At 49.1% G+C, this 26,036-nt stretch overlaps 2 protein-coding genes across 2 annotated transcripts; one reads left to right on the top strand and one right to left on the bottom strand.

The window, feature by feature from the left end:
* Positions 1-287: 287 nt before the first annotated feature.
* LOC109748320 (putrescine hydroxycinnamoyltransferase 1-like) lies at positions 288-1,890 on the top strand. Its single transcript, XM_020307356.3, has one exon. It carries the CDS (start codon positions 432-434, stop codon positions 1,851-1,853), a length of 1,422 nt encoding a protein of 473 aa, XP_020162945.2. The 5' UTR covers positions 288-431; the 3' UTR covers positions 1,854-1,890.
* A 15,111-nt stretch (positions 1,891-17,001) lies between these two features.
* On the bottom strand, positions 17,002-25,291 carry LOC109748319 (DIMBOA UDP-glucosyltransferase BX8). Its single transcript, XM_020307355.4, has 2 exons — positions 24,755-25,291; positions 17,002-18,124 (listed from the first exon to the last, which is right to left on the bottom strand). Exons 1-2 carry the CDS (start codon positions 25,260-25,262, stop codon positions 17,235-17,237), a joined length of 1,398 nt encoding a protein of 465 aa, XP_020162944.1. The 5' UTR covers positions 25,263-25,291; the 3' UTR covers positions 17,002-17,234.
* Between the last annotated feature and the right edge of the window lie 745 nt (positions 25,292-26,036).

Below are 26,036 nucleotides of genomic sequence, written 5' to 3'. Positions count from 1 at the left end.
AACCGTTAGATCCACTTTAAAACAAAAGAAATTACCGACCAATGCCATCTTCGCTAGATTTTATGTAGTGAACTGTGAAAAACATATCCTCTCAGATCTATCCACGGATTCACCACAGTGTCCATACAGTAAATGGTTCGCAAGCCATCTATCTCACTTCATATTTAGAGGTCTACTTTTTATACCTATTTTTTGCAAAACGGTGTACACAAGTCGTTTCTAGAAACAATTTTTTTTTTTTGAGAAGAGGAACAATTTGAATTGAAACATGATAATCTCCCCGTTTATAAGTTCCGCGTTTATAAGGGTACAAAGCCGACACGATGCAAGTGAGAACATCCACATCCTTCCCATCACTATCCAATTCAAATATAAAAAATTAATCATTTTAAGAACATAAACCCCTGGACCGTGTGCATGTAGACTATAAAATGGGAGAAGCGCGCGAGCTGCTGCAAGAGCGCTACACATCCGTCTCTTCACTCGACCTCATCTCAGTCAGCAGGAGAAAAATGGGCGCGGTGCTTTCTACGAAGAAAGCGACGAAAATGGGTGTGGACGAGGTGGAGGTGGTGGAGTCGTGCATGGTGGCACCCTGCCAGGAGACGCCCAGGAGAGGCATGTGGCTCTCCCCGCTCGACCTCATGCTGGTCAACAGAGGCCACACCCCCGCCGTCTACTTCTACCCGTACCGCTCCGAGCCCGGTGACTTCTTCGACGTGGCCAGGCTCAAGGCGGCGATGGCCAAGGCACTCGTGGCTTTCTACCCCATGGCCGGCCGCCTCGGCATGGACGGCAACGGCCGGGCAGAGATCGACTGCACCGGCCAGGGCGCGCTCTTCGTCGTCGCTCGCTCGGACCTCACCATCGACGACTTCCGCAGCTTCTTGCCGTCGCCGGAGCTGAGGACGCTCTTTGTTCCCCGCGTCGAAGACCACTCGCCGTCCATCTTGTGCGCTGTCCAGGTGACCTTCTTGAAGTGCGGCGGGGTGGCATTAGGGACGGCGCTGCACCACGTCGCCGTCGACGCCATCAGCGCGTTCCACTTCTTGCAGACGTGGTCTGCCTTCTCCAGGGGCGGCGGCGGGGCGGCGCTAGAGCTCCCGTTCCACGACCGCACCCTCCTCCGCGCGCGCTCCCCACCCTTGGTCCACCCCGACGCCTTCTCGGCCTTCTGCCCCAAGCTGAACCTATCCGTCGAGCCGTCGGAGACCGTCGTCACCCAGGCTTTCGTCGTCTCCAAGGACCAGGTCACCGCTCTCAAGCGTGCCTGCGTCGGCGGCGACGGCGGCCGCGTGAGCACGTTCTGCGCCCTGAGTGCCCACGTGTGGCGGTGCGTCTGCGTCGCCCGCCGGCTGCCACCGGACGCCACCACCCGTCTCACCTTCCCGGCGAGCGTCCGGCGCAGCATGAGGCCGCCGCTCCCGCCTGGCTACTGCGGCAACGGGATCATCTGGCTTGGCGCGGCTGGCAAGGTGCGAGACGTCACCTCCTCGGAGTCGGAGGACCTGGTGTTCGTGGCCGGCCAGATCAGTAGCGCCGTCCGTCGGATGGACGACGAGCTAGTGCGCTCGGCGATAGACTACTTCGAGCTCACCGAGATCGACAGCAAGCCGGCGCCGGGGCGCATGCCAGAGACGGAGCTGCGGGTGATCAGCTGGCTTGGCATGCCGGTGTACGACGTGGACTTCGGGTGGGGGAAGCCGCTGGCAATGCTGCGCGCAGTGTCGGAGCGCGCCGGGTTCGTCTATCTGATGGACAACGGGAAGGAGGACGGCAGCGTGCGCGTTCTCATGTGTACGGAGGCCGCGATCCTCAACGACTTCCAGCACCTACTGTACGCCCGGTTCTAGCTCCAGGCGCCGCCTGACACCAGAGTACGGATTGGGCCTTTTACCCTGTCAAGTTATCAAACACCTCGACTGCCACCATCATGGTATTTTTGGAACTTCTGTTGGGGAGCCACGTCAGTCTTGTATTTTGTCAGTATCTTTTGTTGGCGTGAGAGACTTTCGATCAAGTAATAAAAATTAGAATCAGGTGCATGAAGCTCTCTCCATCATCGATATTCCGGGACGACGGACCAGAACTGTGAGCCAGGGTTGGCGTCCTCCGGAGACGGGATGGATCACTATAAACACTGATGGATCAGTGTATGCAAATACGACTAGGGGAGGGGCGGGGGTGGCTCGCTCTCACCTCTCTTTCCTAGGAGCATGGTGTAAGCCTTTGCCAGGCGCTTCGGACCCTTTCATCGCCGAGCTACTGGCCTTTTGGGAGGGGGTCATCTTCGCCCAACTCCGAGGTTTCTCACATGTGATCATGGAGGTGGACTGCTCACAGTTGGTCGACCTCTGGAACTCGCGAGGCAATTCTAGATCGGTTGCTTCGCCCATCTTTAGAGAGTTAGCGAACTACATCGTTACTTTTACTTCTTTTTCGGTTCGACATGTTGGTAGAGAACAAAATGTGCCGGCCCATCTTTGTGCTCAGCGTGCCTGTACACTTGATGGGACGGAATGCTGGCTAGGGAGCAGCCCGGATTTTATCCGACCCAGCCTACGGGCAGATTGTAACCGACTACTGTTATTTTGAATAAAGTCCGAACTTCGATAAAAAAAAGTAATAAAAATTAGAATCAGGTTGGACCACCTAGCGACGACTATAAACACTTGAGTGAGCCGAAATCACGCCGCCGTCATCGCTCCTTCTTTGTTGGAGCAGGGCAAACCTTGTTGTCGTGAACAATCGAAAAGCCATCGTGCTAACACCCCATAGGAAAAGCGCACCAGAGCAGCAACCATCGCCGATGAAGAATGTCGTAAATCGGAAGCATCAAATCTATACACCCAAACGAAAAAGAACGAAGACCGGATCCGAGCATATCCAGCGAAGACTAGCACTGACCGAATCCGCAAGTTCTGATGAAGACACACCTCAACACCCCTGGGGATAGAACGTGGGAGATCTAATTCCTACTGAGGGATATCGCCGCCGCCACACAGTTCCAACCAAGGCATTGAGGGAGTCCTGGATTAAGGGGTCCTCGGGCGTCCGGACTATTTAACATGGGCTGGACTAATGGGCTATGAAGATACAAGACAGAATACTTCTTCCCGTGTCCGGATGGGACTCTCCTTTGCGTGGATGGCAAGCTTGGCGTTCGGATATATAGATTCCTTCCTTTGTAAACCGACTCTGTACAACCCTAGGCCCCTCCGGTGTCTATATAAATCGGAGGGTTTAGTCCGTAGAGGCAATCACAATCATACAGGCTAGACATCTAGGGTTTAGCCATTACGATCTCGTGGTAGATCAACTCTTGTAATTCTCATATTCATCAAGATCAATCGAGCAGAAAGTAGGGTATTACCTCCGTCAAGAGGGCCCGAACCTGGGTAAACATCGTGTCCCCCGTCTCCTGTTACCATCGACCTTAGATGCACAGTTCGGGACCCCCTACCTGAGATCCGCCGGTTTTGACACCGACATTGGTGCTTTCATTGAGAGTTCCGCTGTGTCGTCGCCAGGAGGTTCGATGGCTCCGTCCATCATCTACAACAATGCGGTCCTGAAGGAGGTTTTTCTCCCCGGCCAGATCTTCGTATTCGGCGGCTTCGCACTGCGGGCCAACTCGCTTGGCCATCTAGAGCAGATTGACAGCTACGCCCCAGGTCACCAGATTAGTTTTGAAAATCTGGACTATGTCGCTGTTATCCGAGGAGACTTGATCTTCCAAGGGTTCACGACCTCAACCTCTGCTCTGGCCTTAGATCCAGAGCGCATCGCCAGGTCCGAAGACGGGATTACTGAGCCTGCCGGACTATCTGCGGCCATTGAGCCCAGCACGGGAGAGCCGAAGGAAGTAGTGTCACTGGCAACCATCATGAAGCCGGACTCTTCTCCAGACACCGGCTCCGAACCCTCGGAGTCAGCATCGTGTGAGCTCGGCCAAGGAGTTTCCTTCCCGCCGTACTCCACGGATTTTCTTCTCCCTGGCCAAACCTTGCCTTTAAGCGAGGCTCCGGACTTGATGTGATCCCTCATCATTACAGAGGAGAGCAATGTCTGAACTACGCCCAGCCCGGACTAGGGGCTGAGAGCGGGGAATTTTACGTCCCACCCACCACCCACTTCATAGCCACTGTCGAGGACTTAACTGACATGCTCGACTACGGCTCCGAAGACATCGACGGTATGGACGACGATGCCGGAGAGGAGCAGGCCGAAAACCCGCCGTTTACCGGACGCTGGACGGCCACCTCTTCGTATGACGTGTACATGGTGGACACACCCAAAGAAGGTAGCGGCGATGATAAAGAAGATCCAGTCGAGGATAAACCTCCTGAGACACAGCCAAAGTGCCGACGTCAGCGGCGCCGCTCTAATCATGCCGTGGAAAACACAGCAATGTCGGCACAGGAGGCAACAACACTCCGGGCGATGCCAAAGACAAAGAAGACCCCGTCGAGCCAAATTTCGAACAGGACAATCGGGAAGATGGGCAAGTTAGCCCTGACGAACAGGCCGTAAACGAAGACTCGGAGGACAGTAATTATCTCCCACTCTCCGAGGACGAGGTGAGCCTCGGTGACGAAGATTTTATCATACCTGAGGAACCTCTTGAGCAGGAGCGCTTTAAGTGCCGACTAATTGCCACTGCAAGGAGCCTGAGAAAGAAGCAGCAGAAGCTTCAAGCTGATCAAGATCTGCTCAACGATAGATGGACTAATGTCCTGGCAGCCGAGGAATACGGCCTCCAGCGCCCAACCAAAAGTTACCCGAAACGTAAACTGCTACCCCAATTTGATGACGAGGCCCTCGAGCCCGCACCATCAACACGTAATGTGGCTGACCGACCACCTCGTGGCCGAGACAAAACGACAACTCAAGCCGAACACCAGCCCATACTACCTCGCCGTAAAGGTAGAGATATAACAGCTCGGGGATATACATATGACCTGCGGCAAGACCTGGACAGTAGAGCAGGTCAGACCAGATCGATCTACGGATCGAGGGGGCGCGCCCCAACGCGCGACGACGGCTATCTAGCTGCACGTGACAAGCATAATCACGCCCGGGCCGAAAACCGCAGACGGACTCCATCCGAGCTACTCGCGACTTGGCCCGATATAGAAGCGCCGCACACCCCCTCTGCTTCACTGATGAAGTAATGGAGCACGAATTCCCAGAAGGGTTTAAAACCGTGAATATCAAATCGTATGGTGGAACAACAGATCCCACGGTATGGATTGAGGATTTTTCTTCTCCATATTCACATGGCCCGCGGTGATGATCTTCATGCCATCAAATATCTCCCACTAAAATTAAAGGGACCAGCTCGACACTGGCTAAACAGCCTCCCAGAAAACTCTATTGGCAACTGGGAAGATCTGGAAGACGCCTTTCGCGACAACTTCCAAGGTACATATGTCCGGCCTCCGGACGCCCATGACCTCAGTCACATCATCCAGCAGCCCGGAGAGTCAGCCATGAAGCTCTGGACCAGGTTCTTAATTAAAAAGAATCAAATCCTCGACTGTCCGGACGCCGAAGCCCTAGCGACCTTTAAGCATAGCGTCCGAGATGAGTGGCTGGCCCGTCACCTCGGCCAAGAAAAACCAAAGTCTATGGCAGCTCTTACCGCACTAATGACCCGCTTCTGCGCGGGAGAAGATAGCTGGCTGGCTCGACGAAACAATAGCACCAGCGATCCTGGACCTCTGAGGTCAGGGATGGCAATGGCAAGCCTCGACGCAATAAAAACAAGCGTCCAAATCCGGTCAACGGAATAAGCCATTCAAGGGAAACAAAGATGGCCCATGCAGTTTAGACAGGATACTGGATCGGCCCTGTCAAATTCATGGCAGCTCCAACAAACCCGCCAACCATACCAACAGAAATTGTTGGGTTTTCAAACAAGCAGGCAAGCTCAACGCCGAACACAAAGGGAAAGGGCCGCCTAGTGACAACGAAGACGAGGAGACTCGCCAGCCAAACACCGGGGGACAAAAGCAATTTCCCCCCGAAGTAAAAATAGTAAACATGATATCTGTGACGCATATCCCTATGAGGGAGCGCAAGCGCATACCACGAGACGACTAGGCCATAAAGTCGGTCGTACCAAAATTTAACCCATGGGCAGCATGTCCGATCACTTTTGATCGCAATGACCACCCAACAGGTATCCGTCGCAAAGGTTCGGCAGCTTTGGTCCTCGACCCAATCATTGATGGATTCCATCTCACACGAGTCCTTCTGGACGGCGGCAGTAGCCTTAATTTGCTCTATCAAGACATTGTTCGCAAAATGGGCATTGATCCCTCAAGGATCAAGCCCACCACAACTACCTTCAAAGGTATAATACATGGTGAAGAAGCTCACTGTACGGGCTCAATCACACTGGAAGTCGTCTTCGGTTCACCGGACAACTTCCAAAGCGAAGCCTTGATCTTCGATATTGTTCCGTTCTGCAGTGGATACCATGCACTGCTTGGGCGGACCGCGTTCGCTCGTTTCAATGCAGTCCCACACTACGCCTATCTAAAGCTTATCATGCCCGGTCCACGCGGCATCATAACGATCAATGGAAACACGGAACACCCCCTCCGTTCCGAGGAGTACACCACGGCCATCACAGCCGAAGTACAAAGCGGACTCGTTAAACCGCATACCTCATCGGCCATTAAGCCACCGGCCTCTACTACACAAGACCGGTCAATTTTAGAGCTGGATTAGCAGTTCCGCCTCCGTCGTTCGCCGCATATGCCCGCGAAGTTCACATCGCACACGCATAATTACGCACTTAAAATACCTTGGTCGTCGACGGAGGCACAATGCGGACAGGCCTACAGCACGGTTTGTCCTCCTACAGCTTTTCTCCCTTCTTTTTAAACTATTTTTTATCTTTTGTCACAAATGAATCAAAACCTGTTCATCCTATGGACCTGCAAGGACTCTTTTGGAGCCCAGTTTCGTCCAAGCAACCAAAGATTGCTCCTTTTAAGGAATCCTCTTCGCTAAGGCAAAGGCAGCGCAGAAGTGCGACAGGAGGTCCAAAAGATTTTTTGTAGACCAAACACTCTATTTAAAACCTGGATATAGCATTTCTCCTCAGCCTTCGACCCCTGGCATGTAAAATGACCTGGGTAGAGGTGTTATAATCTGTAAGATTGCGCTCAAAGTATCAATCACATTCCAATGGACATAATCCGTCTTCAGTACTTACTTTTCCTCATAGAACTGTATTGTACCTTTTCGGTGGTTTCACATACACACCTCGGCACTAATCGCCAGGGGCTCAATACGGCAACATATTAAATTGCCAACAAGTCCGAACAGCTCTACAGCATACTTCGGCTTCACGAGTTTTGGCATTATATGCATCAGCTCCGAATCATGTCTTTGGTCAATAGTTGGGTTGCCCGGCTCCTGTGCTTACTGCCTTACGTTCCGCTCTATCGGCTAGGGTAGTAAAGGGAGAACTACTGCGATTGTGTTTCCGGTTCACCTGGTTAAACACCTCAGTAGAGAAAGCCGAAAACTGACTGTCATGATGTGGCGAGAGCTGGTCAACCACTCGGCGACTTATTAAAATCTTTTGCGATTTCTTTCGTATAACACGAAGGACCATTTTTCGGTCACCTACGTAGCGCAGCCTTATTCAGATAACCGCGTACATACAAGGGGCTATATCATAGACCCACCGTCAAACTCCTATGGCCAAGTGAAGGTGTTAAAGCCCTATAGTCCGGTTGCCTAGTTCGCCGCACTGACACCTCCTTCACAGACCACGACGTTGGGTCAAGTGTAGTCAGTTGCTATTCCAAACACCCCCGCATTATATGCGAGGGGGGCTGAAGCCGACGACTGGCAAACCTTCAGATTATAAAAAAACGGCCGCACAGGAGGAAATGCCTTTCAGGCAAAAGGCATAAATATAACACAGCCTTAATATATCATAATATTGTTATCACAATTCTGATACATTCACTCGAACATTATATCCTTCGAGCATTGACCCTCTATCAAGCGGGCGCCCTCTAGGACATCTTCAAAATAATGCTCTGGTGTGCGATGGTCCTTACCTTCGGGTGGACTGTTTGCTGCAACATCGGCGGCCTTCATTTTTGCCCAGTACGTCTTGACACGGGCAAAGGCCACCGTGCACCTTCAATGCACGCCGACCGCTTAACGGCGTCGATATGCGGCACCGCATCAACAAGTCGCTGCACCAAACCGAAATAACTGTTCGGAATTGGCCCAGTTGGCCACAGCCATACCACGACTGCCTTCATGGCAGCTCCGGACACCTTGTGGAGCTCGGCCCACTGGGCCATTTTGTTCGTTCAGCAACGATGGGCGCTTTGGCACGTTGAACTGTGACCAGAAAAGCTTCTCCACTGCACGACCGTCTTGCGCTTGGTAAAACTGCACCGCATCGGCGACACTCTTCGGCAGGTCCAAGAATGGGTCTGGAGAACTCCACAATTGATTAAGCAGAGCATACTTCGAGTCGCCGAATTTAGTCTGAAATATAAAGGGCTTACCAGCCGCTATCTCCCCAGCTTGCTGGATCTCCTCCCGAGCCGCTCTAGACTCGGACCGTGCCTCTCGCGCCTCTTGTAAAGCCTTGTTGAGTTCGCCTGCCTTGGCTTTGTTATCCTTCTCGAGTGATTCGCATTGGCTAGTGGCATCCTTCAGCTCTCGCGCCATGGTAGATATTCTCTCCTCGCACTGGCACCGAGCGGCTTGTTCGGTCTTTAACTTAGCAGCTGCCTTCTTGACAGCCGCATTGCTCACTCTGGCTTGCTCCTTGGCCCGGGCAAGTTCAGCCCGAAGGGTCTCAACCGCAGCAGCACCATCTGCAATTATGCATGTCCCAGTATATAATTCCCAGCTTCGTGCTCATATTATTATACATGCATAAGCTGACGGCCCCAAAACATACCTTGTGCCTCGTCGAGCCGCCTGTTAATAAGAGTAATGTCCTCATCCGCTCACTCAAGTTTCTGCTTTAAATCTGCAACTTCCGCGGCGTGGGTAGTCGCCATTGACATAACAACCTGTTTTCAAATTAATCATGTCATTTTCTGAGCATATCTTTTTGATCCTCTGATCGCCTCCCTGTGGAAGCCGACCAGAGTCTCAGGGGCTACTATCTATACGCAGGCACATTCTGCATGTAAAGAATGGTTAAAATACTACATTACATACCTCAAAGCCTCTTAGTAGGCCTGTGAAGGCTTCATTGAATCCGCTTCTTGTGGAAAGAATCCTCTCAACTACCATACCCATTAAGGTACGATGTTCCTCTGAGATGGATGCATTCTGCAACATGCCCATTAATGTATCTGGCGCCTCCGGATACCTGGAAACAGCTCCTGGAGTACGAATTCCCTTCGAAGGGATATGTTTACTCGACCCTAGAGTCGTCTTCGGCTGTAAACCGGATAGTCCGGGTCCTTTATTGTTGGTCCCCGTAGGGGCTGCACACCCCGGACCCTTGACGACCGAAGTATCACCTTCGGGTGCTGTCTTCATTGCCCCCGCACCACTTGATGATCGTGGGAGACCCTCCGAGATGACACCTCGAAGTCGTCCGCCTTAAGGGGCGAGGAAGCCTGTGGAGGCGTCTCGCTTTCCATCATCTCCGGAAGCAGGTCACGCGAGGAGGAGGACTGTTGAGGAAGACTGCGGGCCGGACTGCAAAGATATATTTAAGATGTTACCCTTGTGATATGAAAAGAACGGGATATGTCTAGAATACCCTTGTTCACTTACGATTCAGCGAAAGGCTTGTCCTTACGGAGGAACTGTGTGGCAACGTTGTCTTCCGAACCCGAACCGTCTGACAGGGACATTTTCCCTCTCTTGGGAGCCTCCACCTTCAAATCTTCAGAGGCGGTCCTTTTCTTCCCATGGGGAGAAGGGATATCAGCTTCTTCTTCCCCTTCGTCTTCAGAAGAGGGAGTTCCGGTCTCCCCGGACATAGCGTCCGGTGTACCTTTAGAGTGGAAGCCACCTTTGGCCTTTTTGCTCTCCTCTTTGCCCTCCTTTGCCGGCACTTGATACGGCGCCGGGGCCAGCATCCTTGTCAACACAGGATCAGCTGAGTCTTCGGGAAGTGGAGCCGAACACCTAATTCGCTCCACCTTCTTTATCCATCCCTGGTCAAAGACAGGTTTCTCAGTATATTGATACAGGATAATCAACCAAGCTGTGTTCAGGAGTCGAGTGCTTACCGACGTATCCGGATGGTTGCATTCGAGGCCGATGTCCTCGGTTGTATCCGGCCACTGCTTCCCCTCTATGCGTTGTGCCGAAGAAGTGCTGAAGGGTCCGTGGTCCTTCCGGGTTGAACTCCCACATACGGAGAGGCCGTCGCTGGCATGGCAGGACCCGGCGGACTAGCATTACCTGGATCACGTTGATGAGGCCGGTGTCCTTTTCAAGGAGGCTCCAGACACGGCTTTGTAGCGTCTGCACTTCATCAATTGATCCCCAGTCCAGCCCCTTATTAATCCATGATGCGAGTCGTAATGGAGGGCCAGATCAGAACGCAGGTGTAGCTGCCCACTTGGTGCCGCGGGGTTCAGTGATGTAAAACCACTCCCACTGCCATAGGTTGGAAGTTTCCGTGGAGGAGCCCTTTGGCCAAAGAGTATTGGCGAGCTTGCTCACCATAGCACCGCCACACTCCGCTTGCTCCCCATCGACTACCTTCGGCTTCACATTAAAGGTCTTGAGCTATAAGCCGAAGTGTGGGGGAATGCGGAGAAAGGCCTCGCACATGACAATGAACGCCGAGATGTGAAGAAAGGAGTCCGGAGCTAGATCATGAAAATCTAGCACGTAATAGAATATGAGGCCACGAACGAAGGGGTGGAGAGCGAACCCTAGCCCCCGGAGGAAGTGAGAGATGAATATGACCCTCTCGCCGGATCTGGGTGTAGGAATAACCTGCCCCTTAGCAGGGAGCCTGTGGAGGATTTCCACGGTCAGGGACCTTGCCGCCCGGAGCTTCGCGATATCCTCCTCTGTGACGAAGGAGGCCACCCACCGGCCTTGAAGGCTGGGTCCGAACATGACTGGCAGGCTTGGAGCGATTTAAGTTGAAACCTGGGTGTTGGAGCTCGAGGTTGAAAAAGTTGAGGAAGAGGTAGGCGTAGAAGAGAAAGACGGGTCTGTGCTCCTTTATAACGGCGATGAATATCGAACGCCTGCTCATGGGCCTTAAAACTTGCCTATTCCCAAGGAATCGTGCCAACGGGGCGGTCGGATTACCCACGCCCATATTGATGAGAATCCCGCAATAAGGGGACACATCTCTGCTTCGACAAGACGTGCCAATAAAACCGCATCTTGAAACGTGGGGCGGGAGGCTAAAAAAAGGGTTCGAAATAAGGATCGGACAAGGACGTGGTGTCACATTGCAGAAGTTGTCAGTAGATTGGACTCGTGAAATATTATGCTCTCTACGGTTGTGTGTGTTACTTGTTTTGTAGAGCCGGACACGTTTTCGGTGTTCGAAAGCTGCTTTGGAGTATTCAGAGGAGGTACCCGCCTTGCAATGCCGAAGACAATCTGCGCGCCGGACACATCGTCATTGAAGCCTGGTTCAGGGGCTACGGAGGGAGTCCTGGATTAAGGGGTCCTCGAGCGTCCGGACTATGTAACATGGGCCGGACTAATGGGCTATGAAGATACAAGACAGAAGACTTCTTCCCGTGTCCGGATGGGACTCTCCTTTGCGTGGATGGCAAGCTTGGCGTTCGGATACGTAGATTCCTTCCTTTGTAAACCGACTCTGTACAACCCTAGCCCCTCCGGTGTCTATATAAACCGGAGGGTTTAGTCCGTAGAGGCAATCACAATCATACAGGCTAGACATCTAGGGTTTAGCCATTATGGCCTCGTGGTAGATCAACTCTTGTAATTCTCATATTCATCAAGATCAATCGAGCAGGAAGTAGGGTATTACCTCCGTCAAGAGGGCCCGAACCTGAGTAAACATCATGTCCCCTGTCTCCTGTTACCATCGACCTTAGACGCACAGTTCGGGACCCCCTACCCGAGATCCGCCGGTTTTGACACCGACAGATTTTGCACGTACAAAGAACTAGAATGAGGTCTCTCCCGCCGGTGGGGGCGCGAGGTCCTCATCACCTTTATGGCCCAAAGGCCATCGGAGATGGGGCAAAACGATGCCGGAGCCGACGAGAGGAAGAGAAAAGCTTGGGATCTTTTCTTGTGGAGGAGGATGTATCGTATCAGTATATTAGCAAATGTACCCATGGCCATGGGTCACTCACCAAGTTGCAGTTCCACATATTAGAATTTGTATTTACTTTTTTTGACAACTCTCAAATAACTATGATACTCCCTCCAATCAATATTACTTGTCGGTGGTTTAATATCACTTCAATATAAAACTAGTCATCAACGCGTGCAGCTGCACGGGGTAACGACTTGAGTCCAAAAACTTGGTGTTTTACTTTGTAAAAAGAATAAACGTTGGATAGCATTCATAATTTCTAATTATAAGTGTACTTTTCGAGACCACCTAGCAACGACTACAAGCAGTTGAGTGAGTCAGAGACGTGTCGCCGTCATCGCTCCTCCCTCGTCGGAGCCCGGCAAACCTTGTTGTTGTAAACAGTTGGAAAGTCATCGTGCTAAGGCCCCATAAGACCAGCGCATCAGAGAAGCAACCATCACCTATGAAGAAACTAGTAGATCGGAAGCATCAAATCTATAAACACCCAAATGAAGACGAACGTAGACCGGATTCAAGCAGATCCACCGAAGACCAGCACCGACCGAATCCCACAAGTTCCGACGGAGAAACGCCTCCACACGCCCTCTGACGACGCTAGACGCACCATTAGGACGAGGATAGAATGTGGAAAACATTTATTCCTACTGAGGGTCATCGCTGCTGCCACACAGCCCCAATGAAGACATTGAACGTAAAGGGAACTAGAACGGGTCCCTTCCACCGGTGGGGGCCCAAGGTTGTCCACACCTCCATGGCCCAAAGGCCATCTGAGATGGGGCAGACCGCCGGCAGCGCCGACTGAAGGAAGAGGAAGGCTTGGGATCTTTTCTTATGGAGGAGGAGATATTGTCTCAGTATATTAGCAAATGTTCCCATGACCATGGGTCAGTCACCAAGCTGTAGTTGCACATATTAGAATTTGTATTTAAATTATTTTTACAACTATTAAATAAAGTATGATACTCCCTCCGATTCATATTACTTGTCTGATTTACTTTAGTATTAAATTATACTAAACCGGCGACAAGTAATATAGATCGGAGGGAGTACAACTTACCCTAGATACGCTTAACTTTATCCTTTCATAACCATTATATACGTATATTGCTTTAGATCTAAGATCCAAATTTTTATAAAGTAACTCGGACAGCTAAGAATTATAATAAAAATAAAATAATTGGAGACATCTTTTGTGTGGTATCAATTTTTGCAAGATGAAATACCGGGAGAGGGGCTGCAATTCCGACTAGAGTAGCGCTACTACTACTCGTTCATCTGCATGAATTTGATTACTGGTAAAGGATTTTGAAAGCCCTTGAGCGCCATCCAAAAAGATAGGAAGCCATGAGGGATGAACATGCTTAGGGTGGAGATGATTCCCTAGAAGTACAGCTGTCGAAACACAAAAACTTAGCAACCTGAGCGTAACTCCGATGGTTAGGTTATGTGCGGTGAACCAGCCCACCAGGTTCATCTCCAAAATTTTGCACTGGTGCTTGCTTTTTCTGGATTTATTTTAGGCTTCCGGTGATATTCGTTCAGTGGTAAGAGACCTTCGTGTCGACTATCTCGAAGGTGCTCAAAGGGATAGAGTGTGCCTGCGTGCACTCATAAAAATGGGTGTATGTGAGTGTATGTGAGCATCCACGATTGTACTAGTTATAAAAAAGAAACACAAAACTTCACCATAATGTTATGGAATGATTCCAACACCACAGAAAATCAGACAAACAAAAGTAACATGACACAATCTCTACTTTTAGGGGGACTTCGTAAGTTTCATTCGTTCGTTAACTCCCTCCACCCCTAGCGCGACCCCCTGCCCCTCCACGGATTTTCCCCCAAAGAACCCTATCTTTCGTTTTTGCTTTTCTCTCTGGTCTACCCACGCATCAAGACCGAGGAAAACCAGGCCGACTCTCTCGCTTCTCCTCCTCCCGTATCGACGCACGATCTGCACGATCGTTTAGGGCAACAAACACATGCGCTGCCGCCACCAGCCCTGTCCTCCTCTCCTCCGGTCCACCTCTACCAATAATCCCATGTACTACATGCTCCTCATGTCCTTTTCAGCCAAGTCCCCTCGGCGTGGTCTATCTCAGCCATGACGGCGATGCCCATCGAGAAATAGCAGCCGCCAGAATCACTGGCCGGCGCACAGCACGGTGATAGCTCAGCGTGTTTGGCAGAGGGCTGCAAAGCACTAGCGGCTGGCCATTGTGGGCGGGGAGAAACCGGCGCTACCATTAGACTGTTGGGTTTGCCCAAGGAGAAAGAAGAACACACACAAGTCTGGAGGTTGAAGAAGATACGCACAGAGACTCTTGGCACACACACCTTTGCCTTTTCTCTATTTCTTCTCTACTCAAATGAACTCAGTACATGTGTTTAAGTACCAGACCTACACAACACACACGCAGCCACTAACCCCACTACGTTGCATGCAGACGCGACGGCCAAGCCTTCCTGCATGTACAGGCAGCTTACCCACAACGGCACACCTGACGCACGCCTCAACTGATTGCATCCGCCTCTAGCTCCACGTTGATCTGCCACTGGACTCGGCCGCTCTGACTACACGGAGCTGCATGTTGCTAACAACCACATCCATGCAAACTACACGACGTGCATGTTACTGATCAGCTGATGCTAACTCAACTAACTAACTAGACACTATTAGCTTGCATGTGTACTCGTCTCCACACTTCTACGAGCACGCTCACTGCCGCAGCCTCAAGCCTTCAACTTAACTACATGCATGAACGAACTAATGCGACGAAATAAACATGGTGACACCCAGACAACAAGGTTAACTCTAACATAGACCCTCCGCAGCCAGCTGCGCCGGCGGCGCTTCCATCAAGATCATCGATGAGAAAGAAGGGATGATGTCCGGCAGGGAAAATGAAGCTGATGTTCCGTATGCTATATGCGAAGCCGGGTGCACATGGTTTCTTACCTGGTGGACAGGGCGATGACAGTCAACAGCGAGAAGCTCCTCCGGGACATTTTTCTCAAGAGCATCCCTAATCCATTTAAACCTAATCCTTTTCGGGGTAAACGGCCCAAGGACTAAAATTGCGACAAGAGACCCTTGGTTACATACTAAGGCATAGAGGAGACGAGGTACGCCTGCTCCTATCGGCCATGGCGGAGCGCCAGTTGTGGCAGACAGCCCTCGTGTCCATGTAGTAGTTGACGTCAGTTGTGTCCAGCAGGCAGTAGCTGATGCGGCGGATGAGGTCCGGCAGGAGCGACGACAAGTCAGCCATTGCGGTTGCGGTGCGGAATACTCTATTGATCACTATTGTTGCTGTGACCGAGCATTGGACAGGGGAATGAGGGCGTGGGCAGACGATGGATGCAACTCGCAGAGCAGAGCGCGGCCAGTTTCCACGGTGTTATGCACAAATTCGTTTTGAGATGCATCCACCAAGAATCAAGCGGTGTTAGGTCTCCCTAGTGTTGAAAACAACGACATGAGACTAGCCACAACGAGGATTAACTTCGAGTAGTAACATGCATATGTTACTACCTATATAGTGGGAAGTAACATATGTGTGGTGTTATGAAACACTTCATTTATTAGCTTGTAGACTCATCTTGTCTTGCTATGTGTGATGTTACCTATAGAATGAGTAACTAGCTATGTTATTCAAACCATCTCCTCATTAAATCATTGTCACATAAGCAAATTTGCTAAGTTGGACCCATGTTACTACTGAAGTTACTCCCCACCGTGGCTATGATGAAAACTTAGCTAAACAAAATAATGTCATTATGGAAAATTCATTGTGAGTCTTATAGTGTATGGGCCCATTATACCAAGTTCGCACAAGGGCCTACCAAATGCCACGGCCGGCCCTGGCTTAGCCCATACATATGTGCTCATCCGATGGCTTGCATGGACCCTTGGTGATTCATCCACCCGCATGTAATGTCATAGTAAAAATGTGAATCAATTCACTCTCCCAGTGTCGCGTGTTCTGTTGTGCTTCTACTGGACGCGCTAAGAGCAAGTACAATAAGCTTATATAAGCGGGCTATAAGAGTCAAAATATTATATTTCTGCTCACATGAAGGTGAGAGAAGAGGAGAGAGAAGAGGAGCCGGCTATGGAATAAGAGGCAGCTGCAACATGTGCTCCTAGGCACTATGTGAGAGTGGGACGTGGCCCATGCATTAATAAAGTAGCCCATCATTACATCTAATTATTGTATGTGCCGGCTATAACCTTGGCTATAGATGACATGACAACATCATATAGCCATCAGTTGGTTGTACTATTAACCATGCTCTAAATGCTCTTAGCCTCTGACTTCAGCGGTATGTGTCAGCCTCCTCCCAGCATGCATGTGAGAAACGACACTATCACCGCATTGCAAAGGCGGGTGGGCGGCGGAGTTACTTGTAATGGTTTTTCAGTACTAGCGTTGCCTCGACAAGCTCTAGATTTTCTCGTTCCGCTAGAAGCCTCATGCTCGTCCCCCCCTATGCGTGGATCAACACATCGGTGTATCGACAAGCTATACAAAAGAAATTGGTGCAAGTATCTTATCAATCGCATCACACAGTAGTACCGAGAGATTGTTATTTGGGCGCGTGAAAAGCATACCAGAGTACCAGACAACACATACAAAAATTGAAAATGAAAATCACTAGGGTTGTAGTGAGATTTGTTTTTTTTACTTTGATAAAGGCAGTAAAATAAGAACCAAGGATACAGTGATATTTTTAATTTATTGGATATAGGCAGTACAATAAGATATTTCTTACACATCCCTTCCCAATTAAAACATTATATGCTTTTGATATATAGCATGCACAAGCGAAAATGGCCGACAATATTGCAATGTGGCTTGCGGTCATACATTAATGCAGTTGTTTCAAATGCTCGTTTCAGCTCCAACAATTTGCCACACGGGAACATATATGCATCAAAACTAAGTAATATCTAAATGGAAGAAGGTAATGCCATTATGCAATTCACCAACAAATCAATTCCAGTTTGTGAAGAGCCTCCTTTCTTAATGCACTGGGTTGCTTTGTCTTTGAGATTGTTTGCCCTTCGCCTCATCTCTCCACCTTCTTTGTGGCAAAACAACTTTTTAACACTCCTCTGGATATTGTCCCTGTCCATCTTGCCCTCTAACACAAACCCTATCTTCCACACCTCCTGGACATACTTGGCATTTATCATCTGGTCGCCGAAATGTGGTCTACATATCATTGGAACACCCTCACTTATGCTCTCCAATGTTGAGTTCCAGCCATTATGGGTCCAAAATCCACCAACCGCCTGGTGCCCAAGAACTTCTTGTTGTGGGGCCCAGCTCACCACCATTCCCCTACCTCGTGCCTCTTCCTCAAAGCCGTCGGGCAGGGCTATCTTCCCTGAACCCTGAACCGAGTCAGGCCGAATCACCCAAAGAAATGGCATGCGGCTGTTGGCCAAGCCCCATGCAGTCTCCAATAGCTCTTCCTGATCCATGGATGCCAAGCTCCCGAAGCTCACGAACAGGACAGATCCTACTTCTTGCTTGTCCAACCAATCCAAACATGTTCTATCTTGAGCCAACAGGCTGCTCTGGGCACCTAAAGATATCTTGTGAAGCGGACCGATCGCATACACTGGGACGCCCATGCCATCGATGATCTTTTGTAGCTCAGCTTCTTCGAGGTCGCTGAAGGTGTTAATGATGACACCTGAAGAACACATTGATGATTCCACAATGCGTTCTATTAAGGTGGACATCGTTTCATGTGGAATTGTGGCTGAAAAGACCATGTCTTGCTGCCGGAGCGGGTGGAGACCATCCAGTTGCATATTCAGTTGCAAATGATCTGAAATTTTGGTAAGTAAATGATCAACCATCGAGTGGCGTATGTGTGGATGCACGTGTATTATTAAGAAACTAAGCAACTTAAATATGTGAGTCCAGTTTCTAATGAATGTTTGTTCATGTTTTGGTAGGTGAACGTGATTGTGGTTGAGCATGGTTGTGTGCATATGTGGATGTGACTAGTAATGCATGTTTTGTATATTCTTATTTATATATTCACAGGATCCTACAACCATTGTTTTAACTCTATTGGCTACAACCACTGTTTTAACTCTCCTCCCGCGTTGGCCCCTCGCGGGCGACACGAGAGGCGCTAACCTTAGCTGCCAGCCACTTCTTCTTCTCCCCTCCTTCCCCTCTGTCGCGGTCAGGGGATAGCAGCGGGTAAAGATTGTGCATTTGATGGCAGCGGCGGAGGGCTACTCCTCCTTCCCGAGTTGAATGGCGGCGAGGGCGCTCAATCCGCGGGGTGTGGCCTCTGACTCAGTCCATGGCGGCGCGGCGGCTCCCGGTAGCGGTGCTCGTGGTGTTGCAGGTGGAGATCGGCCAGAGGATGGGGTTGGGGCTAGGCATGGTCGGTGGCGGCGACAACGTCCGACCCGGATCCCGGGACAGCGGCCTTGGTTGTTGGCGGCAGGTGAAGCTCAGGAAGCCCACGGCAGATGGGATTGTGGTGCCCCTGTCCAAGGTGAAACTGCACCGAGTCTGGTGGTTTGGCTTCGGATCGGATCGGATCAGTGACGGGGAAGATCAGGAGCAGGATCTTTCCCGGCAGCTCTTGCGGTTTGGCGAGGTGGGGTGGCGGCCCTATTAGAGTTAACCTTGTTATTTAGTTTTTCATCATATTTTGTTTCATGTATGTAGTCGTGTCCAGCTACTAGGTTGCGGCTGTGTACTCACGTGGAGATGAGTTAATGTGTGTACACACAAGTTAGTAGTGGAATTAGGAGATTAGATAGCGTTGCATGCATGAGTTTGTTAGCCGGCCAAGTCATGTGGCCGTTGTGGAGAGATTGCTCCGGTGCTGTACGCGCGCATGCATGTAGCTAGATTAGTTAGTGCAGAGGTCAGTTGATTAGTGGATCAAGTCGTGGGTAGGGATGGCAATGGGTAGGGTATGGGCGGGTACAACCCTTTTCTGCCCAAACCCATACCCACAAAAACTTCCTATACACACCCATTTCAAGACCCATGGGCACAAATTGACACCCATACCCATACCCATCGGGTATCCCATACCCAATGGGTATCCGATGGGTACAGTATATAGCATTTACATGTTGAGAAATTATAGAAATGAGTTTAAAATTCAAGTGATGATTGGTTTAGCATCGACGTTGCCTCCTGCGATGGGCCTATTAGAGGTGGAAAGGGAGTACGATAAGTGGTTGGTAGAAGGCCGACACAAAGAGAGGCGGCCATGGGAACTAGGGTATATTGCTCTGAGTGTTGGGCAAGAGTCTGTTGCTGATTAGTCAAGATTTCATTATTTCGATGAGTCACATAGGCTGGAGGAGGAGTGGTGATCTATAAGTTGCGGTCCTATGACTATGGCCGGTTTATGTAATAAGGGATTGAGGGTTTGGCCATAGAAGTTATTTTTTTCTGGGTATCCACTGGGTTACCCATGGGCACAATTTCTTACCCATGCCCTACCCATATATTTTGCGGGTATGGATACCCATACCCATGGGTATCAAATCTTGCCAAGTCTTACCCATGCCCACTATTTTAGGGTAGGGTACCCGCCGGTACCCATACCCATGGGCAAAACTGCCATCCCTAGTCATGGGGTGCATGGCATGAGAACCGGGCAGGTTGTTGCCTTGGCTACGTGTGAATCTATTGTATTGGGTATTTCAGTTAGACTGATGAATGACAAAAGGTAACCGGTTGGGCACAGAAACAATGTAGCCAGTGTGATACACCATGGAGAAAATGCTTCATGACAAAGCCATGTCTTTTTCTCCCTGGTGCCTGTGTGCGTGTGTGTTTCTTTGAGTTCTTCCATGGTGAGTGTGTCCTTGAGAGAAACCTTGAGCTAAGAGAGTTGTGTGAGGAAGAAGAGTGGCGCTGCAACGAGGCGGCGCCAACAGGCCCACCTCCCAGGCTCCAGTGGTGGTGCACTCCGGTAGTGGCCGATGTGCCAGGACTCACGCGGTGGAGTGCTGCTGTGTGTGGTCGCTGGATCTGGGCAGCTAGATATGGGGCTTTGAAAGTGGTCTGGCCAATGCACAAGATGTCAGATGGATTCTCGTGGGACAAAATTGTGGTGCAAACCTTGTCTTTGGCCGATGGTCGGAGCCGGTGATGGTGACGCCCCAGGTGCTGTTTGCTTCCTGAAGGCATCATCCAAGTGAAGCTCACACCTCCTTTTGCTAACTCTGGAGATGATGGCGGCGCTCACGTGTCGTTCCCCCATTAGGGCCATCACTCTTCGAGGGGTTCAACGGCGGGTCTCGGCGGCATGGGGCAGCGGGGTCTCGGCGATGGTCGCATGTTGATAGACGTGCGCAGGGTGGTGGTGTTGTCTGGCGTCGTGGCAGCATCGACGGCAGTTGGGCTTGGCAAGGCATATGCATTGATCTCTCTAAAGATGGGATGGCGGAAAATGGCGGTGTCGGATTCTTCAGTGTGTGCATGTGGTGTGTGTCGAGGGCCTGCTACACCGGTTGGTGCTCTCCGCTCGTGGCAGCCTGGGGTGGCCACCTAATTAGATGGTGTGCGTGGATGTGCCAGCGCACTCCATGAACCTTGTAGGTGTAGCGAGTGAGGTCGCTAGGAAGGCGGCTTTGGGTTGATCCATGTATCTACTTTGTCGGACCCTGTTGAATAATTAATAAAGATGGATGTGTGCATCGCTCGATGCAGAGGCTGAGGGTAATCCTCCTTTTCGAAAAAGAACAAAAAACATGAAGCTGCTTTTACTTGGATTTCCTTGCTTCCATCTTAATGCTAGTGATTCCCAGTATGCTCTTACCTCGAGTCCTCCAAAATATCAGTTGTGATAATGCTTTGGAGGTTGCTTTTAAATACATTTATGGTGGACTCCATGTGCCATCTATTTTTTTGTTTTGTGATCCATTCCCGGGCCTTGCTTCTTATGGATTTGTTATATTCCCTTTTCTATTGGTCGCTGATGTTTTTGTTTAGCGTGCTTCCCTCTAAATTTTTTGCATCGATCCTATGGTATGCTTCTTGCTTGTAGCTATTTGTTTACTATAGTAGGACTTCAGTGGTCTGTGTACTTAAAAACTCCCGCAACTATTTGCACTATCAATTCCTTGCCCTGTTGCTATGTTTCCCTGATAGATTCCTTTCATTTGGCCCCACCCAGTACTGCATTGATCTGTCCATGGCTTTCTGGGCTTAGTGGCCGGAACTGACATTAGTAATTTATGTACATTTTTGTAATGTTTGTCTCACTTGCTTTTTTCTGTTATCATACGAAAATGTATGCTTTTCACCCCAAAATGTATCCTAGCTGAGCAATAACCCCCTCAAGTGATATTTGGTCTAATTTGCGCCTTCCAAATCCTGGTTGAACGTGCCTTTTGATGGTTCTCAAGCTAATGCCGCATAGATTTGGTGCCCACCACGTGTGGGGTCCAGTTTGGGTGGAAGTTGCAATACCTTCATGTGTTATTTATTTTCATGTGCAATTTGGTTGTTCATTTATGTTACCATAATAATTTGATATAATTTATTGTTTATGTATAAGGCTTTAAATGCAATTAGCTTTTTTGTATGAAGAAATATTTTAGGTACTCTAGGGTAAAAGAAATCCTAGAAGTGTTTTCTTTGGTTTGTTATGTATAAGGCTTGTTTGGGTGTGTGTCATGTTGTAGGGGTAGGAAAAATGGTGACGCATATAGGTTGTTATCTGGGCAACTTAATGGGAACAAAAGCCATGTTCTCAACAAGAAACCCCTGCTTTTCTCTTGTCATGGTTCAGATTAAAAGTTCAATGACAGTGCCGATGCATCACATTCCCCAAATAGCTACCCCCACCCCGCTTTGGAACAAATAGCTATCACATTCGACGGAGTTCTAAACGAAAGACAGCCATCTGTTCAGCAGATAATCCCTAGATTTTGATGACACTAAAAGTGTACAGTTGTGGCCACTAATATTTTTCATGCAAATATGGTCTTATAAAAATTTAAATGATAGTGTCATGATATAAACCTATGGAAATAACAACACTAATTTTCGCTAATCTACATATTTCTAAACTTAAGCATTTATGTCTTGTACGAAAATTTGTCTGCTCTTTATCCACTGGTCATCACTAGAGATATCATAGTTGGATTTCTCAATTGCAGTAGTGTTTTCTTAGAATGAAAACATAATATTCAAATAAGCATATAAAGAAGTTATGCGCCTATATCATGTCATTTCATTTTTTTTCCTATTCATATTGGTTATTCTCTTTTAATCACCGCTGCTTATCTGCTTGTCAATGGCTAGTTACAAATCAAAGAAAAAAAAACACCTCATATGCTTCTTTTATTTTCCGGAGAACCATCAACGAAGAACAAAATATAAATACTGATTGCGTCCATATAATCCTTATATTCTATTCGTCCACCTAAATTAATGTTGGTGGTACTGCAATTACGTTGTTCCATTAGTTCAATGTCATGCATGTAGATGATGATGAGCATGCATACTTATCTTCCTATATATTCATATGTCACCTCTCCATCTAATGGAATGTGTTGTCTTTGTTCACACTCATCTAAATTGCTAGATATTTTATCTCAGCCAGCCAAAGCATATAACTTGTGTTTTCGTTATTCTCCCGTCCATGTTCTTTGCATAGACTTATGTTGTTACATTGAAAATTCCCTCCATCAGTAGGTATTAAATGTTATGAATGGAATCACAATCGACCGATCTCACATCTCCTCACATAAGTAAGATTGAATTGAAAGTGTGAGACTATATCCAACCATCAATCTCTAATCTCTCTAATACTACTATGCATGCTGATTGTGGTCAGCGATGCACATAGTGGTGTCAACTGTTAACTTTTTGTCTATTAGCTAGATTGATACTTTGGGGGGGGGGGGGGGGGGGGGGGACTCCCTTTTCGTAGAGCGCTGGAAAATATGAGCAGTTTGTAAGGAAAATTGAATATCTTTTTGCTTTCATTTTTTGCCAAAATATGAATGTTACCTTGTTTTCCATCACTAGTTGCATACGGTCTCAATCACTAGTTTTACTGTAGTTCATTGTGTGCCTTAGTATATCATAATGTTAGATTGAGTGCCAAACTGGCAATGGGCATCAAGCTGATGCATATATATGGTACTCCCTCCATGGGAATGTATCCGGTGCACCCCCACTTGTGGTGCTACCGGTGCACCGGATGCTATAGAATGTTTGGGGGGACTCCCTTTTCGCAGAGCGCTGGAAAATATGAGCAGTTTGTAAGGAAAATTGAATATCGTCTTGCTTTCATTTTTTGCCAAAATATGAATGTTACCTTGTTTTCCATCACTAGTTTCATACGGTCTCAATCACTAGTTTTACTGTAGTTCATTGTGTGCCTTAGTATATCATAACGTTAGATTGAGTGCCAAACTGGCAATGGGCATCAAGCTGATGCATATATATGGTACTCCCTCCATGGGAATGTATCCAGTGCACCCCCACTTGTGGTGCTACCGGTGCACCGGATACTATAAAATGTTTTATAAAATCTGAAAAAAATTCTAGCACGTTAACGCACCATCAACGTATGATGTCACAAAAATTCGTACAAAAAATTAAAATATTTTTTGAGCTACAAAAATGATAAATTTGGCATCAGTGTGATAATGGGCCAAATCTAAAGCCCAAGTCATGTTATGTACTATTTAGTGTTCAAATTTTCATTTTTGTTTTTTGAGTTATATTTCGAATTTTAACTTGAACTTTTGTGACAACCCATATTGATGTTGTATGAGTATGCTAATTTTTTTTCAGAATTTTTTAAACATTTTAAAAGCATAATGTGAGTCCGGTGCACCGGTAGCACCACAAGCTCCGGTGCACCAGATATTGTCCCCTCCCTCCATCCCCTAATATAAAACGTTATTATATCCAATATGCTCTTATAGGTTCACATATCGGATGTAATTGCATCTTATATTATGGGACAGAGGGAGTACTTGGTAAATTTGGCAGCTGAAACCTAATATTACGAATTTTTTAATTATCATTGGTTCTTCTCAAGTTTTATTAGTTTCTTTCAAGTTCTAGAGTGCATCATTTTCTTTCACCATGTTTCAGAATTCAAAATTTTGAATTTGTCAAAATATATTTATGAGCGATCTTGTTTCAAAGTCCTTGTCATAAGAAACACAAAAGGAAGCCGAATTAGACTTTTAGTTTAAAAGATGTAATACATTAAAAAATGAAAATCGAATTAAAAAGCACGGGAGGGTGAATAGAATAGTGTGGTTGGTGGAGCATGCAATCCTTGGCAAAAATATGCATGCACGGGATAAAGATGATTCAGCGGCTGACAAATGACGAAGCAATATGATCAAGACTAAGCATGCATGCACCGGAATCTCCAAGAGGGATGACCCGTGCATGGTTGAATTGTTTTCTCGTCTGTTAGGTTGATGTAGTTAGGTACCTTGTGGCGGGAGGACCCCCTTATCGCAGAGCGCCGGGAAGGCCATGTAAGCCAAGAGGCAGGCGGCGGCACCCGTGCGCAGCACCAGCGTCGGCACGCCGAGACGGTGGGCGACCACCTGCATCCCCCGGAGGTTGGAGTCTACCACCAGGCATGGCGGCGCTCCCTCCTCCTCGAGGAGCAACTCGCGGAGGCTGTCCTCGAAAGGCGTCTCGAGACGCTCGTTGATGCGAAGCAGCGCCTCGGCGAAGTTGCCGTGGCTGCCGGTGGGGACGAGGTCCGCGATCGGCACAGAGGCGCCGACGGTGACGAAGCGGTAGCCCACGGGGCGGCGCGTGGGGTCTGGGGCGTTGAAGGCGGAGTGCAAGACGGTGACACGGAGGCCCCGGGCGTGCAGCACGGCGGCGAGCTGCAGCATCGGGTTGATGTGGCCCTGGAACGGCAGCGGAAACAACAGCACGCGCCGGGCGCCACCGCTCGCTGGAGCCTTGTTCGCCGCGCTGGCCATGGCCTCCGTTAGCGAGTAGGAGGAGTACGTGCCTGATTACCGATGGAAATATGGGTCCGTGTGCTGTTGGTTTTTATAGAGGAAAGGCAATCATTGGAGATTTATGAGCGCGCTGAATGGGTTAGAGCGTGAGGCGATGGATGGACACCAGGGGTCCGAATGTGGGGTTTGCTTGAGAAAATGCGTTATTATGCTTAGCTTTCGATCGGTTTTCAATTTATACCGATGTACGTCCACATTCCTCGTGTGCGCAACGTGTGGAATGGCAGCCTGCTACTCGTATAATGGAGGATGATGATTGATGAAGACACTAACCGACAGCTTACCAACGATCCCGCTACTGGAAAAATCCACCCATCCAAGAGGTTACGAAAAAAGACCGTCAACCTTATTTATTAGGGTGTCTGCGCCCAGCGGCAGATCCACGATCAGAGAGAGGTTAGGTCCAGGAGAAGATTACAGCCTCTCCGTTGCCGGTTCTCTGAAGCTACTAGGTCCCCCATCCAACGTTACTCCTCCACCCAACTATTTCTTCGCCCCAGTTCAAATCCTGGGTCCTGCCACTCACAGCCAAAACCGCCATACGCCCTGCTCTGCGCCATCGTTGGGCTCTGCTGATGCTATGGTTAAAGAATCTACAGCCGGGCATTTCAAACCCTCGGGCGGCCAGTCAGGTCACTGACCAGTCATAATTTGTTGACCCAGACAGACGCCTAAAACAGGCCTTAAATGCTCGGGCCGACCGGCACCCCTCATATCCAGCTCAAATATGAG

Source organism: Aegilops tauschii, chromosome 3 (assembly GCF_002575655.3).
Source record: "Aegilops tauschii subsp. strangulata cultivar AL8/78 chromosome 3, Aet v6.0, whole genome shotgun sequence".
NCBI lineage: Eukaryota > Viridiplantae > Streptophyta > Magnoliopsida > Poales > Poaceae > Aegilops > Aegilops tauschii.
The sequence above is the reverse complement of the archived record's forward strand: the minus strand, read 5'-3'. Positions and strand labels throughout refer to the sequence as shown.